Genomic DNA, 17,854 nt, shown 5'->3' on the forward strand with positions numbered 1-17,854 from the left:
ATATTTAGTCATTCACATATCTTTTTTTGTTAGTCAAGTTTTAGTCGACTAAAAGTCTCGTCATTTTAGTCTAGTTTTAGTCAAAAGAAAACAAGGTATCTTAGTCAAGTTTTAGTCGACTAAAAGTCTTTTAATTTTAGTCTAGTTTTAGTCAAAAAAATTGTAGTCTTTTTTAAAAATAACAAATTATTACTGAGATTATTACTGATAAACATTTCAGTAAAAAAAAAGTGTTTCACATCTCAAACTGTAATGAGTCTGTCTGTGTTTTGCCCTGTTTCTGTCTGCTGTCTGCCTTGCTGTTAATTGTTTGCTCCGCCCACTCATTGGTTACCATGGACACTAATTGCACTCTATCTCCCCCCCAGGTGTATCATGTTAGTCACTGATTGTCTCTGCTTGGTGATTGGTTCCTGTTTGCTATATCTACCCTGTTTGTTCACTTCCCTGGGGTTGGTTGTTGTATGTTTGTGTCTGTGTCCCTGTTTGCTCAGTATTTTGCCTGGTGTTGCCTGCATGTCTGTTTGCCTGTTGCTTGATTTGGATTAATAAAAGATTGAACTGCGTTTGGATCCTCACTCGCCTTTGTCTCATCGTGACACAAGCATTGGTTAAACGTCATAATTACCTGACAAAATACACTTGTTGAATGATTTTTGTTGAATGCAAATGTTAAACATGTCTGGTTTTCAATGTCTGATTTAGGAGACACATTCACAAATGATGAACCTGTTCTGAAGAGTATTTTATTTTAACCAACACAATTCTAAAGCTGGAGCCCAACAGACTCCGACTGACAACTTAAGTTACAAAAGTTTTTAAAACTGTTTTGGTTGCCTTGTGTCTCATGTTTCTGTTCAAATCAGAAATAAAATGAATATACTCAGAAAAACTGAAAAGAATAGGCCACTTTACTGTGGGCCTAAAACACAACCTATTTACAGTCCGCGAATCACAAAAGTATCGGTGAGAAGTTGTGAACACTCGTTTAAACAGTGCATACACTCGAACTTGACTGCACACCACATTTTTTACTTTATTGATACTGCTTTTAATCGTAATGCAAAGACCGGTCATCGGGACATAAGCTGTCATGTACAATAAAACAGCCTGCACAGCAACAGGAAATATAATTTAACACAAAAAGCCTGACTAGACCAGGGGTGGACTTGCGCTCAGGAGTTTGTTTTAGCGGCGTGTGGACGAATTGTTTCTACGCACACACTAAACAGCGCGAAGCCGCAAACTCGTTGTGAATATTTTAAAGGCGTAACAGCTGATGAAAAAGCAGAGACAATTGTAAACGAAAATGAAGAGAGATTTTATCTTAGGTTTTATTTTATACAAAACATTTTTGTCTCGTCTTTTTTCGTCAACAATAATGCATGTTAATTTAGTCTTAGTCAGCGTTTTTGGACAGTGGTGCAGTCTTGTCATCGTCTCGTCTTAGTCATGAAAAAAAAAGGTTGTTGTCGAACATATTTCGTCTCGTCTCGTCTGACGAAATTAACACTACTGACAATGCTATTCCTCTTCTACCATGTATACTGTAATCTAAATCAACTTAAAGCACAGTAAAGTCACAGTGAAGTCACTTCAGAAGCAAAACTTATCTCTAAACCTCTTTTGTCCGCTGTGTACAAGTACAAGATCACCAGGATAGAACATTATGTTTTACAAAAGCATTTCTTCCAGTCCACCACAAGCTGGCTAGTCCTAACCTTATATGACTACAGCACTGAGACGTCGGAAGCAGATCATCAGATCTCTGGGAACTGGAGGTTTGATGTCGTTCCCGTCAAGGCGGAGGTAGCGGAGTTGAGGGACTCTTTCATCAAAGTAGTCATCAAAAGTGTCAGCAGAAACTGGGCAGATGTCAGAGGAGTTCACACCTACAGGGAATACGAATACATTATACATGTTATACAACAGTGTTGTTGAATGATCTTTTGGTCAGAAGGTGTTCAGACAGTGTTATAATCCTGTTAGGAACATTTTTTAAAATGTGTAAACAGCTTATTGGTGATAAAAGACAGATCAACTTTAGGTACTTGTTGACTTACTCTTAATTTTATTGTGGTCCAGGTGTAGATGCTGCAGGACAGAAGAAATTAGTGGTACCTCTGTAAGTTGGTTATAAGAAAGCTGTAGGTCCAGGATGCTGGAAAGGTTGAAAACATTCTTTGGGATCCCTCCATTAACTAGTTTGTTGCGATTAAGCCTTAGGAAGGCCATCTTGGGGAGTCCATTGAAATATTCTGCAGGGATCTTCTGAATATTGTTGCCGTCCAAGTAGAGTTGAATAGTGGATGGTGGAAGACCTTTAGGCATGCTGTTCAGATGGTTCTTTGCCAAGTTGATCTGAACCAAACCACTGAGGCCTTTAAGGTTGACCTCATTAACTGCATCATCCTGTAGTTTGTTACCCTGCAGGTTGAGTAACATGAGATGTTTCTTCCCAGTAAAGACACCTGCTGGGATTTTTGAGATCCGGTTTCTGGAGAGATGTAGCTGTTCTATCTTTGGTGGAAGAGGAGAAGGTATGGAGGTGAGCAAGTTTTCTTCCATATAGAGATGCAGCAGATTGGGCAAGGCTTTAAGTGCATTTTCTTCCACTCCTTCATTTGAGATCTTGTTATGATTAAGGTTGATCCACTTCAACTGTGTGGTGTTATGGAAGGCATCTGCTGAAAGGACATCAATGAGGTTGTTCTGTATGTACAAATACCAGGTGAATGGGGGGATCTTGGGGATTCTTTTCAGCCCCCTATTGTTGCAATAAACTGCATTGGGGAAGCTGGGAGGACAGTAGCACTCTTTGGGGCAGGCATGCAGTTGGGACAGTAAGTGTTCATATGACATTTCCTGAGAATCCACTGAGCCAGCTAGTAGCAGAATTGCAAAAGCAGTGAGGAACGACTTCATTTTGAACCTCAGCCTGTTCAAACAAAGACATACAACATATTTTAAAACATTAATTAGGTATCTCAGGACAATTCTATTAAGCAACATTGACTGCTCTTGAACTCAATTGTGTGTTTCAAAGAAACCTGTTAAATATTTCTTGAATCATGTGCTGCTGCTGTCCTATAGGTTCATATCTACAAGATCCACCTGACCACATAGCATGTTTAGTTTCCCATGCCCATGTCTATAACTGTAACTGACAGACCAAAGAGTATACCATGAGCCAGGATGGCTTTGAAAAACAAAAACTGGATGATATGGCAAATGCTTTTCTGTTGCACCAGCCAGGAGCCCCCAGGAGCTGCCTTTTAGTTCCTTTGAGTGAACTATTCTTCGACCCAAAATGCATTATAGGGTTAGGGGTGAGTCATTAGACTGCTTGAAGCATGGCAACAGAATTGGAAATTCATTCATTCATTCATTTTCTACCGCTTATCCGAACTACCTCGGGTCACGGGGAGCCTGTGCGGGGATACACCCTGGCTGGATACACGGGGATACACCCTGGCCGGAGTGCCAACCCATCACAGGGCACACACACACACACTCATTCACTCACACAATCACACACTACGGACAATTTTTCCAGAGATGCCAATCAACCTACCATGCATGTCTTTGGACCGGGGGAGGAAACCGGAGTACCCGGAGGAAACCCCCGAGGCACGGGGAGAACATGCAAACTCCACACACACAAGGCGGAGGCGGGAATCGAACCCCCAACCCTGAAGGTGTGAGGCGAACGTACTAACCACTAAGCCACCATGCCCCCAGAATTGGAAATAATTCTCTCAATTGTGCTTTGTAACTCCTAGCAAGCTTTCCACAAGAGAATAATACAAACTCTTAGACTGATTCTTCAATCTAATTGTAAATCTAATGCAGTATACTGTAGGTACTGCAGCACAGTATGTACCAGCAAATGTATTTAATACATCGAGCAGCTACAAAGAAAATCTACAGTACATTTGAAGCTTTTATGTGAAGTTTTCTTCAGTTTTATGATTAAAGCCATTCCTGTGGAGTAAGGCCAGTCAGTTCTTATCAGCACAGGATGAAGTCATGAGTCATGGATTGTCCAGTCTAAGCAAGTGTCATCTCTGAGTAGTTTGTTGGGATGGGACCAGAAGTTACATGTGCACATCAATTACTGTTCCAGTTCATGCTTTTTTATATCAAACACAGTGGTGTTATTGGTCACTGTTTAACATCTTTGATCAGTCTTACTCTAACTGCACTCATGTGAGAAGAATTATATATGCACTCATCTGGATATGGTTTAAATTCTTGGATTCCGCTGTCTACTTTCCATATGGGAGCTCATCGTCTAAGGTTCAGTCTTTTTTTTTTGAGCTAGGCAAGATCAAGGAGAGTATCTGGACACCAGCTAATAATGTCTGACTGAGCCAACTCCACCTGACCTCAACAGCGGTAAGTATGATCCTGCTTTAAACACAACTCCAAACTGATTTACTTCATTACTATCATTTTAAAACTATATTAATAATAAATGACCTCCATAATAATCTTTATTATACATGATACTATACAATTGGGGCACGGTGGCTTAGTGGTTAGCACGTGTGTGTGGAGTTTGCATGTTCTCCCCGTGCCTCGGGGGTTTCCTCCGGGTACTCCGGTTTCCTCCCCCGGTCCAAAGACATGCATAGTAGGTTGATCGGCATCTCTGGAAAAATTGTCCATAGTGTGTGAGTGAATGAGAGTGTGTGTGTGTGTGCCCTGCGATGGGTTGGCACTCCGTCCAGGGTGTATCCTGCCTTGATGCCCGATGACGCCTGAGATAGGCACAGGCTCCCCGTGACCCGAGGTAGTTTGGATAAGCGGTAGAAAATGAATGAATGAACTATACAACTATCTGCTGAGAGTGGCACTAAAGTTTTGGCCTGACCTTAACTTAATGAAAGACATACAGCAGTGCTTTCGACCTTCAGTCTGACCAGCTCTCCAACTTCCTCATCTGTATTTTCTGTTCGAATCAACTCATTTCTGTTCAAACCTTCATCAGGCATGTTATTTTGTTGCTAACCAACTAGCTAAACTAAATTTCTGATATAACTCCATTGCATTCTGGAACTTGGAATCCAGTGTTTACTGACTCAACTATTTTTTTGAATTACTCATTGAACATCTCCAGAAAATGGCAACATGGTGAGCGAGGAAAGACTTTTTTTGTGCTAACAACAGAACATGAAAATTACTAAGCAGTGAGTCTTATATTGAAAATTATTGCAGTAGAAGAAAAAACTGGGGACACGGTGGCTTAGTGGTTAGCACATTTGCCTCACACCTCCAGGGTTGGGGGTTCGATTCCTGCTTCCGCCTTGTGTGTGTGGAGTTTGCATGTCCTCCCCGTGCCTCGGGGGTTTCCTCTGGGCCCTATAAGCTTATAACTTGAGCCACCTTCACAATTCTCTCTCACTGCTTATGGCTTTGCCATCTTCACTGATGGGAAGACCAAACATTTCTAAGGCTGTCTCTTTCAATGTTTTTTTTTTTTTTCTTTTCTCTCATTATACATCCTGTTATTATCTTGTTCTGCAATCCCACTACCTGCCCATTGGACCCTATTCTTACACAATGTTCCAGACCAGAGGTGTCCAGTCTTATCCAGAGTATGTAAGCCGGTGTGTGTGTGTGTAAGTTTTCATTCCAAAAAAGCAGAAGCCAGGCCTCATAGTATTTTGAAAGTCAGGTTCCACTTCAAACACCAGCAACTACCAACTGGCAGAATAATGTCCAAGAACCCAGATCTAAGAGGCACATACATACTACCTATAGGTGGGCTTTCATAGCACTGCTATGCTGATAACTCAGCTCATGCTAACACTCATGATTCTGCATAGATATCAGCAAGTCTGGCAGACTTTTCACTATGGGCCGAAGCTAATCAGGTTCAAATAATCCCTGACCGAAAATGAGCTTCAACTTGTTTACATGTTACTTACATTCAAACTGTTTACATGTTTACTGTTTACAAATTGGTTTTATGCTGTTTTGCACACTTTTTTACTTCTTTGCTCTTTACACACACTGTCTAACATTTCAGTCAGTTTGCACATACTGTAGAATATTTCAGTTGTTGCTGTTTTTACACTATCTCAGGGACCTGCTGATAAGAAACTGTGTTCATTCTAGTATTACTGCATGCAAGTGGTGGCTCAGCTGGTTAAGGCTCTGGGTTGTTGATCGGAGGATTGGGGTTCAAGGCCCAGCACAGCCAAGCTGCCACTACTGGGCCCTTGAGCAAGGCCCTCAACCCCTCCCTGCTCCAGGGGTGCTGTATCATAGCTGCCCCTGCACTCTGACCCCAACCTCCTCAGTTGGGGTATGTGAAGAAAAGTATTCCACTGTGCTGTAATGTATATGTGGCGATAATAAAGGCTTCTATGCCCCCTGGTCTTCTTCTTCTTCTAAATATTGTCTGAACTTACAGTATTTACATACAGTATTGACACCGGTCGGTCAGCGCTGTTTTTTGTTTACTGTCTTTTGTGTATTGTCTGTTTTGTATTTTGTGTATTGTCCTGTAACCTTTTGTCTACACTGTCTTTTGTCCTGCACTGTTTTGTCTGTCTTGTCCTGCACTGTCTTGTCTGTCATGTCTGTATTGTCCTGCACTGTCTTGTCTGTATTGTCCTGCACTTTCTTGTCTGTCTTGTCCTGCACTGTTTGCACCAGGTTGCACAGTTGCACATTATGAGGCTAGGACTAACTTACTAAGTCCTTATAGCCCTGTCTTTGTTTTATGTAGCACCTTGATCCTGGAGAAACGTTGTCTCATTTCACTGTGTACTGCAACAGCTATATATGGTTGAAATGACAATAAAAAGCTTCTTGACTCTTGACTTGACTTGACTTCCCTGGAGACAACTGTCAGATCTCCCATTTGTCACAATTTGAAATAATAAATTTGCAAATAAATTAGAAATGTAAAATTTAATAATGAGAACGAATGCTTTATTCAAAATGTTCTGACCAATGGGAATCAAGAATTCGACAGTGTGGTGGAATTATAGAGCTCGATGCCCTTTGGTGATCGTATTGTGAATTTCTTCTGAGTTATGTCCAGGTTTAAGATCTGTGGATTACAGTATTTCAGATCTTTATCTGAACACTGTATGCTGCATTAACACGAGATTTTTAACTCCCAGTGAACTGTTGCACAGTCTACAGTATAAGCCAAGTATAAGGGAAGATCTATCTATCTATCTATCTATCTATCTATCTATCTATCTATCTATCTATCTATCTATCTATCTATCTATCTATACTTCTGTTAAAAGCAACACTCATAGATCAGATGTCTCTTCACCATGGGCATCAGAGCTTACCAAGAGCTTCACTGGACATATGAAGTATATGCAAAATACTCAAAAAAATAATATTCCGAATTCAGATGCCATTATAGAATAAATTCAGTCAGTTATATGGACCTGGAAACATAAAAGATATAATTGATGGACTAAAAATGAACACATTCATTGTTAATATATTAAAAAAAATTCTGTTTCTTAACGTTTAATCGTAATTATTCATTGCGATAAACAGTTTGTTTTAGGTTTAGCACTGGTTTAGCATAGTTTCCAGTATGCATTAGCATTTCTAGTATGTTAAGGAGAAATGTCCGTGGAAACGTGTAGGCTTTCGCATATTGCTATTTCACTCTAAAAACACCCCCCAAAAAATATAATGAAAAAAAAAACCCCTTGATCAGATTAATTTCCTGGATGGATTATTGTTTCTCAGCCAGATATGTTAATAACATATGGTTCTGTGCTAGCTCAGCTTTTGGGTTCAGCTCAGCTCTTTTAGACAGCTGTGGTGAAACCCAACATTTTTTATTAATTTATTTATTTTGGCTGAAAGTAATGAAGAATATCTTTAGCTTCAAACCTGTTCAAAAATGCAAAATTAGTGTTGTTTTTTTTAAAAATAAAACATATTGACTTTTTTATTTCAAACATATCCCTTTATACCACTTGATTAAAAAGCAAACAAACAAAAAAACAAACGCTAACATAAAACTATACAATACATTTCTTTTAGATATCGACCGAGTGAAAGGCGACTGTCTAACATTCGAGAATAAAAGATTTTTTACTCAAATCTACTAAAATAAATTTTTTACTCAAATCAATTACAACTAAATCAGCAGGTGTTTCCAAACGTAATTATTAAGCAATGTTTGGAGCATCGTTTGTACGTCTTCGAATACATCAACACTAATAAACCTTAAATCAAACTAAGATGAAACATTACCTGAATTTTCAGAGCTGGACATGGAAAAGTGGCAGTTTATGGGACAGTTCTTGTCTTGGTTTCGTGTTCCAAATGACCTTCTCCTACTTCGTGGTCCAATCTGGTCTCTGTGAACGTCTCTCTGTGTCGTTTCAGTGTCTCTCTGTCCTTTATTAGATATGTATTGTTTGTAGTGCTATTCCCTCAAGGCTGTACCCATGACATCTGCTGGATCTAGAAAAAAAAAAGGGGGTTGTGTGAGTGTGTGTATCAGAGTCTTTTTGGGGCATGCACTGTCTATCTTTTGCCAATCATCTTTTTCCTTCTTTTTTTCCTTAAAGGTAAAAGATGCGAGAGGAACGGAGGAATAGCGGAGACGGTAGAAGGGGGGTTAGATTGCTCACACCCACAGCTTGCTTACTCTGCTGCATTGCTTTCACGTTTTGAATGCTCCAGTTTACCAGACCACCCAGAGGGCACATCCATCAGTTTGTCCGTGTGTGCCTGAGCAGGGTTACAGATATTGCACAGACATGTTTGTCTGAAATATGTAGAGTTAAAGGTGAAACTGAACTGGGGGGCTTCGAGGGCATACGCTTTCGCTAGTGTTACTCGAGCTCACTTATTCGGTTAACAGGTTCAGGTTAGAATTTTATGATGGATGTTTTTGGGGTTGTTTCTATAGGACTCTTTTATCACTTTTTGGTCACCTGCCAATTCCAACCATCAGTCATCTGTTCCCTTTCATATGCTACCAACTGGGAAGATCTATTTATCTATCTATCTATCTGTTTGTCTGTCTATCTATCTATCTATCTATCTGTCTGTCTGTCTGTCTGTCTGTCTGTCTGTCTGTCTGTCTGTCTGTCTGTCTGTCTGTCTGTCTGTGTTCTGTGGTGCAGTCATTTCCTTTCCTCCCAAAGAAGGTCAGGGTTCTGTACAGGCCATGTGAGATCTTCTACACCATGGTTTTCTACACCTTGGTTTTTGGTTTTGGACACAGGGGCATTGACATGCAGGAACAGGTTTGGGCCTCTTAGATCCAGCAATTTGCAAATATAAATCTACAGCATGGGAGCACGGTGGCTTAGTGGTTAGCATGTTCATCTCACACCTCCAGGGTTGGGGGTTCGATTCCCACCTTCTCCTTGTGTGTGTGGAGTTTGCATGTTCTCCCCGTGCCTCGGGGGTTTCCTCCGGGTACTCCGGTTTCCTCCCCCGGTCCAAAGACGTGCATGGTAGGTTGATTGGCATCTCTGGAAAATTGTCCGTAGTGTGTGAGTGAATGAGAGTGTGTGTGTGTGCCCTGCGATGGGTTGGCACTCCGTCCAGGGTGTATCCTGTCTTGATGCTGATGACGCCTGAGATAGGCACAGGCTCCCCGTGACCCGAGGTAGTTCGGGTAAGCGGTAGAAGATGAGTGAGTGAGTGCATTCATGGATATTTTTGTGTACAACAAGGAAGTTTCTTAAGCCTTCTACAAATAAGACCATTTGTTTATTATTTCTGTGGGTTGCTAATCATCAGTCACTATACTGTAGATACTTGTATGTGTGGTGGCCTGGGAAATCGTTCACATGGCATGAGATGTCTTGAGGGTTGATATTGGATTAGAAATGGAATTGATTACAGTGTTTGGTCAAAGCCTTCTTTGATTCGTTTGCACCGAACATGAGTAGAGCTATTATTATTGGGGCAGTGGTGGCTCAACTGGTTAAGGCTCTGAGTTGTTGATCAGAGGATCGGGGTTCAAGGCCCAGCACAGCCAAGCTTCACTGCCTCAACCTTCCCTGCGCCAGGGGTGCTGTATCATAGCTGCCCCTGCACTCTGACCCCAACCTGGGGTATGTGAAGAAATGAATTCCACTGTGCTGTAATGTACTGTATATGTGGTGATTATAAAGGCTTCTGTTATAAATGCTTCTGTTATAAATGCCTGTTCTATCTTTTAAAAGTAATTAAAATTGTGTCGGGGGGCACGGTGGCTTAGTGGTTAGCATGTTCGCCTCACACCTCCAGGGTCGTGGTTCGATTCCCGCCTCCACCTTGTGTGTGTGGAGTTTGCATGTTCTCCCCGTGCCTCGGGGGTTTCCTCTGGGTACTCCAGTTTCCTCCCCGGGCCATAGACATGCATGGTAGGTTGATTGGCGTCTCTGGAAAATTGTCCCTAGTGTGTGATTGTGTGAGTGAATGAGTGTGTGTGTGTGTGTGTGTGCCCTGCGATGGGTTGGCACTCCGTCCAGGGTGTATCCTGCCTTGATGCCCGATGACGCCTGAGATAGGCACAGGCTCCCCGTGACCCGAGGTAGTTCAGATAAGCGGTAGAAAATGAATGAATGAATGAATAAAATTGTGTCTTCACTGGTAGGCGTTCAAGTACTTTTCAGCAAAAAAGTGCACTAAAGTGTTTTTTTTGTCTTCTGCTGTCCAACAACTTAATTTTTAAAGTGAGACATTAAATTGGATGAGGAAATCATATCTTACAGATCTATGCAGGTAGATACTAAAGAAAGATAAAAGTATACAGTATAAAAACAGTTAGTTTCCTTATTAAAGTGATTATTTACCTATCCTTTAATTTGGTCTTCCAGCCCATGTGCAAATCTTTTCAAATCGCTTCCTATGCCGTGTCACATGAAGGTACAGATGCCTGTGATTGGTTAGTGTTGCTCTGATTGACAGGAGAGAAAAAGTGACATTCCTTCCACCCCAGAGAACAAGAAGTTACCCAAAAATGTTTGATGTTGACTTTCTGAATTATATTTACGCTTTTATGGAATTGAGGCATCAGTATGACATGGGCAAAAACCTTATTTTGTCCAAAAAAATAAATAAAATGTTCCTATATATATTCAGATAATGATTCATTCATTCATTCATTCATTCATCTTCTACCGCTTATCCGAACTACCTCGGGTCACGGGGAGCCTGTGCCTATCTCAGGCGTCATCGGGCATCAAGGCAGGATACACCCTGGACGGAGTGCCAACCCTTCACAGGGCACACACACACTCTCATTCACTCACACAATCACACACTACAGACAATTTTCCAGAGATGCCAATCAACCTACCATGCATGTCTTTGGACCGGGGAGGAAACCGGAGTACCCGGAGGAAACCCCCGAGGCACGGGGAGAACATGCAAACTCCACACACACAAGGTGGAGGCGGGAATCGAACCCCCAACCCTGGAGGTGTGAGGCAAACATGCTAACCACTAAGCCACTGTGCCCCCCCAATTATAAATATTCATTATAATGATGAAATTGGTTGTCTTAGCTAATTTTAAATACATGGACCAGCTTTATATTAGAAAAACAGAAATAATGTAATATTGTTTTGGGATGTGGTGATTACTGACTGGAAGGTCATTAGTTTAAATCCCAGGTTCACCAAGCTGCCACTGCTGGGCCCCTGAGCAAGGCCCTTAACACTCAATTGCTTAGTAGTATAAATTGAAATAACAAAATGTAAGTCACTCTGGAAAAGTGTGTCTGCTAAATGCTGTAAATGTAAATATGGCATTAGTGTTGTATGCAGCGAATGAGATTAGAATCGTCAGTGTGATCTGTGACTTGTCAGTTATTCCACATTACATCCTCATTTCATTTCATTTTATTTCAAGATCAGTCCATCATTGTGTTAAGGTTTGTTTCAAGTTACAAATTAAATAGATGAATAATAAGAAAGCAAACATTCGAGTATTGTGATATGTTTATGGATTTAAAGTTTACAGTATGTTTAAGAATCTTGATTTATTTGCTTTAAAAATCTTAAAAAGGTTAATCATTAAACATAGTAGACCTGCAATTATGCTCGAAATCTATCTTCCGATATTGTAACTATAGCAAATACGTTCGCATACGATTCGTTGTACTGTATGTAAAATGTTGTTTATATTGTTCCTACAGAAAAGGAAGGAAGAGAGTGCTTTATAGAGAGTGTATGATGATTTGCATGCAAGTAAATTAGAGTATTGAATAAATCTCGCGGTTTTATGGAGCGGTAAGCCGTTACTGAGCAAATCAAACGTTACTTTCATTACAATACATAGCATTTCTTCACAGTTTAAATCTATAATACTTGCAAGTTACACCTTTAGTAGATTTAACTAATGTCCACCTTCTGGGAAGAAGATAATATCTAAATATTTGATTAATGCAAGACTTTATCAATGCTTCTCTCTTTCTCTTTTTTTTCTAGCTACGTGAAACATAGAGTAATATAGCTGACGCCGTCTTTGGCTAAACCGATATAAAATTCCAAACAGGAAAGAGATAGTATACAGACGTAGCTCATCAGAGGTGATTAAAAAACGACATTTTTAAAGCTAATTCCTGAAGGAGTAATATTATCATGTGTACAGTGAATATAGAGTGTCGGTGCCAGCATTTAGACAAACTATACAAAAGCATAAGAGCAAATGAGGATCTGTGCTTCAATTCGATCCATATAAATATAAGATACAGAATGAATGTTTGAAGTGACTGAAATTAAAGGTGTTCAAGCATGTTTTGTATTGAAGCTCTAGTCATACATAACATTCATAATACATGTGTGCTTCATACCGTATACTGGAATGTGCCAGGAATGGAAATTTCAGCTTTTATTATATAGATCTCAGTGTACTTTGGTTAGTATTACAAATTCTCCAATGTACAGATCTTCTAACACAAATAACAAGGAGTTATTTGGTAATTTGGGGCTATACTGACAATATGACTATGGTGTTCTGTCACTATTTGAGAGGGAAAGTTACCCCCTGTAATAACAATATATATTGAAGTGTTAATCTGATGTATGAATAGATCTTTTAAAGTAGTTGGTCAAAGAAGACAGGGAGTTGAGAACTAATCAAAAATGATCTCAGAGGCACGACGGAGACAGCCGGATGCCTCGTCAGGCATGCTATGTTGGGTGAGATTGTTTCCATCCAGGCGCAGAGAAACCAGTCTGGAGTAGTTTACAGGTGAGATAATCTTGCAGATGTTGAGCAGTTCAAATTCTGGAAAAAAGAAAAAAACAAAAAAAATAAAAGTCAGACAGCGATGACTACACAGTGGCAGAGAAAGGAAGAACTGGAAGAGGCTAAGCACTTACTGCTAATTTGATTGACTTGCAGATACAGGTACTCCAATGCTTCATTGACCTCAGGGATGGACTGGAGCTTGTTGAAGGACAAGTCCAGCTCCAGGAGAGAAGTAACATTGAACACGCCTGCCGGAACACCTGAGTCTGCCAGCTTGTTGTGAGACAGACGCAGGTACTGAAGTGCAGGCAGTTTGGCCAGATAGCCATTTGGGATGTTTTCTATATCGTTGTTGTCAACATACAGCATCATAAGGGAAGCGGGGACGCCTGCTGGGAGTTTTTTCAGTTTGTTCTCACTTAAATCCAGCAGCATCAACGACTTCAATCCTTTGAAGGCCCCGGTAAGGCCTTCCGTGGTCAGTTTGTTCTTGGCCAGGTGAACGCTAGTGAGATTCTCCATGCCAGACAGTGTACCTGAGGGAATTGTAGTCAGCTGGTTGCCGATGAGTTTCACTTCATCCAGGGACTTGGTGCTAAGGGCAGGAGGTTTGTTCAGCTTGTTATAGCTGAAGAGGAGTTTCTCCAGTTTGCCCAACTTGTCAATGGTCCCTGACTGGATCTTATCACTAGTGATGTTATTGTTATCAAGGACCAGCCAGCGCAAGTCAGTGACATTGTCAAAAACACCTGCCTTGATCTCCTCGATAAGGTTGTTCTGCATGTAGAGGTATTTGATTCCTGTTGGGACAAACGGGATGTTCTTCAATTTGCGGCCGTCACAGTACATGGCCGTGGGGAAGTTTATAGGGCAGTCACACTCCAGAGCACAATTAGGTGAAGAAGGCATAGACTGTCCGGCAGGCTGGTAGTCATAGTAATCATAGTACTGGCAGATGCACAAACTGACAAGGCCAGCCAAGAGGACAGACCGAAGAGGGAACATGGTTTCACAGCACTGAAAAACACTGTGGAAATTCTGCTGGAAAACAATTAAGCATAAGATTTTCAGACAGATGTATTCGACCTAGACATAAATATTAACATTACGATTGTATAACATCTATAAGCTCAAAATCTTAGTTAGTCTGTTGTGTCTTAGTTAATCTGTTAGTTTGTAGAAGATCTTTTAGCATATCGACAAATCAGGCCACAACTGCACTTAATTAGCAGCCCCTTGTATACACGTTTATTCCTCATTATGGCTTACTTAAACTGCTATCATGATCCCAGTCTGCTTGCCCCTCCTCAACCAAGTACACCACCTAAAGCACCCCCGAACTTTTTTAAATGTAAACCATTGCAAGCCTAAAAAAAAAACAAATAAAATAGCATACTACCATGCTACCATGCTATCAATATATAACATATAATCTTATTTAAAAAATAGCATGATGTGTTTTATGTCTTGAATTTAGAAATTCCACTAAACAGACCCCGTACTTGGACTTGAACACATTGCTGTAATGTTAGAAGGTGCAAACTTAACACAAATCGTCTTTTTTTTAGAAAATGATAAATGACATTTAGAGGTAATATAATCATGCAGTGCATGCAGAGACAGAATCAAACTAGGCAGTTTAATCTCCTCTTCGATCCTAAAATCTGCATCTGAAATACACCGAAACGGACTTCGCTTTGAACCTACGCCAAATGGAAAGTCAAAAGATATTACTGTACCTAAAACAGAGCACAATCGCTAACTTTTCAGAAGAATCCTTTGTGTAACAGGTAGAATCTGACTTACCTTATTCTCTCTCTATCTGTTTCAGGCTGCAGGCAGAGGTGTGTGTGGCCCAAGGTCTCTGGAGGGGATGAGAGAGGGAGGGTAAGAGAGAGGGAGGGATAGAGTACAAAAGAAAGAGAGGAGGGAAATAAAGAACGAGAAAACTGGCTCAGCTAAACTACAGTGGCCCTAGAATGATGGAAAACAGCAGTCAGACAGCTTGCAGATCGTCAGTGGTCTGTGCACCGTGGCATGTCGGTTCTAGTGTGTAATGAGATTCAGGCGCGGCTGACACTTCGTACGCGGAGGTGCTCCACGTGCAAAGGCTTGCAAGAGAATTTGCAAAATATGTATATATATACACACACACACACTGTACCTATCTGGTTTACACACACCCACATACCTTAATTACCCAATCATTCTGAATTACCCTTCAAAACAAATAAACCATTATGAAGAATCAACACAAAAACACCAAAAGCATTACGCCACTTCTGGACATTTCCAACACTTACGTTTCTCTAAAAAGAAAAAAAATATTTTGCAAAACAAAATCGGTTTCATAGAATGTTGTGGAAAGTCATGGAAGAAAAAAAGCATTTGGCTGCATGTGATGCCAACTGCCTACCATTATATTAACCAGTCCACTGCGGTTGTAAATAAGCTTCGGAAAAAATGACAAGAGGAAGCAGAAGCACAAACTGAAGCCAGACCAAACTTACATAAGCCCTTTACTACTGTTGCCTTTGCTGGCTGGCTGGCTGCAGAGCATGGCATCCAGCGAAAGTGATTCCAGCGCTGTGCAGATGTGTATAAATCGGTAACAGCTATCCTTTTTATCTACGACCGTATCTCTCTCAGCATGCTGTCATCTTGTAGCATGTTTCTGGGTAGTAGACACCCAGAATATTTCAGGCTTCTCCTGACCGGACAAAGGAACGCAAGCTGTGCTAGTTGGTACTTTTATCTTTCAGCTGCACCTAGTAAGTGGCTGGAATGTTCTTTGCACATTTTCTGTGCAAAGCACCACTATAAACCCAGATCTGGTTTGGTAAAGAAATTTGTATTCTTTTAATTTAACAATTCACATTGTTGAGGATGGTAAGATGCATATGGTCTCAGCCTCCTCGTAAACATTTCTCACAAAAGAGGCTCTGGCTTGCTCTCTACTTTAAGCTCTCTCCCTCCACCCCTCTGACATGTGTTAGTACTTGAGAGTCAGGGGGAAAAAGCAATATATTATTTCTTGGAGCATGCTGATCCAAAGCCAGATTTTGTCTTCATAGTCAAAAGAATGTGATTGTATGGGCAGGCATGAGGCCTAAGTTCAATAATATTGTATAATGTTATTCGTCTTATATGCATTTGGACTTTCAGGTGGATAAATAGTTCATGTGAAAGAATGTCTATTTTTCTAAGGGGTACATTGAGGCAAATCTCTGAGCACTTGAGAAGTTAGAACACTGAAACGTCTTCAGACATAGTTTCCTATGGCTCCATAAATATTAGAATCTTGGGGCCTTTTTGCTTACCAAAAATTCAGCAAAAGAGAAAACACACACACACACACACACACACACACACACACACACTTCATCATTAGCCTGTCTAATCCAAGTTCAACACGGGAATATTTGGCATAATTTTACTGTGAAGGAAAATGTCATGCATGCACTTATTCAATGTTTATTAACATGTACTCGTTGTGGGCCTCCAAGTGGTCCAGCAGCAGTATCCTGCGCTCTCATTGCCGTGGTTTGATTCTTTGAGCTAACGCAGCCACTGAAGTGTTAACTCTCAGTGCTAGTCACAAGCCTGGATTAAAATGGGAAGGATGCATCAGGAAGGGCATCCGACATAAAATCCGTGGCAAGTCTAAAATGTGGACCATGTGATCCGCTGTGGCGAAACCGAACAGGGAGAATTTTTTTTTTGTGTCATTTAATTAGACTTGACCATTAAGGTTCACACTAACTGTTATCTAATCAGTCATTTATTTAAAAGCAGCATAATGCAAAAAAACATGCAAGTTCTGGTGAAGAGCTTCAGTTCATGTTTCCATCATTCATTAACATGAGGAAAAAGTCTGATCTCTGTGACTTTGACCGTGACATAGTTGTTGTTGGACAGATAGGCTAGCTGGATCGATCAGTGACTGCTCATCTCCTGGGATTTTGACACACAGCAGTGTGTAGAGATTAACTCAAATAATCACTCTTTATATCCATGGAGAACAGAAAAGCATCTCAAAACATCGCTACTGAAGTAATTATACTGACATACGTGTCCTTTAGTGACACATGTTTTCGGATTGCGTAGGAAACCCTTCCGCAATCCCACTAAAGAATGTGTCCTAGTTTGCACGGGTTAGTATTGAAAACACAAGATCAACAATTAGAGTTGCTCTTACCTTGAACGCAGATATCCTTCGAAGTCCCTCGGTCTTCTAACAAAGGTTCTGCTCCAAGTTCTTCTACCTATTCTATTGATTGAACCTTTAGATGAAGGAGTCAGACTTAGACCTTTTTGTCTTTTCAGGATCCTCACAATGGGAGGCCTTGTTTTTATTAAAAGTAGTGTAATACAAATAGATGTGTGTAATATATGTAAGGTAAAAGAAAAGAAAATTACAAACAAAATCTCCTTCAAATAGTCAAACAATTCTAGCGTAAGTAGAAAGAAATAAAATGCAAAGATAAAACAAACCAGGAAACACTCTCCTAGTGTAAGCCTGCGTTTGTTCTCCTGATGCACCCTCTATAAGCAATAACAGAGTATAACACAATGAGCTCGCCTCAAGGTGAATGCACACCGATAACTGGTTCTAAAACCCTATTTATAACATTTCTTAGTATGATCTCATAATGGT

At 40.6% G+C, this 17,854-nt stretch overlaps 2 protein-coding genes across 3 annotated transcripts; both read right to left on the bottom strand.

Moving 5' to 3' along the window:
• kera (keratocan) lies at positions 1-9,490 on the bottom strand. Its single transcript, XM_060889595.1, has 3 exons — positions 8,248-9,490; positions 2,064-2,938; positions 1-1,892 (listed from the first exon to the last, which is right to left on the bottom strand). Exons 2-3 carry the CDS (start codon positions 2,923-2,925, stop codon positions 1,723-1,725), a joined length of 1,032 nt encoding a protein of 343 aa, XP_060745578.1. The 5' UTR covers positions 2,926-2,938; positions 8,248-9,490; the 3' UTR covers positions 1-1,722.
• Positions 9,491-11,924: 2,434 nt separating this feature from the next.
• lum (lumican) lies at positions 11,925-17,854 on the bottom strand. 2 transcript variants are annotated; one of them, XM_060889808.1, is made up of 4 exons: positions 17,396-17,854; positions 15,004-15,061; positions 13,329-14,235; positions 11,925-13,233 (listed from the first exon to the last, which is right to left on the bottom strand). In XM_060889808.1, exons 3-4 carry the CDS (start codon positions 14,200-14,202, stop codon positions 13,079-13,081), a joined length of 1,029 nt encoding a protein of 342 aa, XP_060745791.1. In that variant the 5' UTR covers positions 14,203-14,235; positions 15,004-15,061; positions 17,396-17,854; the 3' UTR covers positions 11,925-13,078. The 2 variants fall into 2 exon arrangements, with proteins under 2 accessions (XP_060745791.1, XP_060745792.1); XM_060889809.1 differs by having other exon boundaries at positions 13,329-14,238.

This window comes from Tachysurus vachellii, chromosome 16 (genome assembly GCF_030014155.1).
Source record: "Tachysurus vachellii isolate PV-2020 chromosome 16, HZAU_Pvac_v1, whole genome shotgun sequence".
NCBI classification, from domain to species: Eukaryota; Metazoa; Chordata; class Actinopteri; order Siluriformes; family Bagridae; genus Tachysurus; species Tachysurus vachellii.

Bases quoted from the DNA above. Each gene is read 5' to 3' on its own strand.
- kera (XM_060889595.1), bottom strand. From the start codon at position 2,925: ATGAAGTCGTTCCTCACTGCTTTTGCAATTCTGCTACTAGCTGGCTCA. The intron at 1,893-2,063 runs GTAAGTCAACAA...TATTCCCTGTAG, and splicing joins GGACCACAATAAAATTAAGA to GTGTGAACTCCTCTGACATC.
- lum (XM_060889808.1), bottom strand. From the start codon at position 14,202: ATGTTCCCTCTTCGGTCTGTCCTCTTGGCTGGCCTTGTCAGTTTGTGC. The intron at 13,234-13,328 runs GTAAGTGCTTAG...TCTTTTTTCCAG, and splicing joins GCAAGTCAATCAAATTAGCA to AATTTGAACTGCTCAACATC.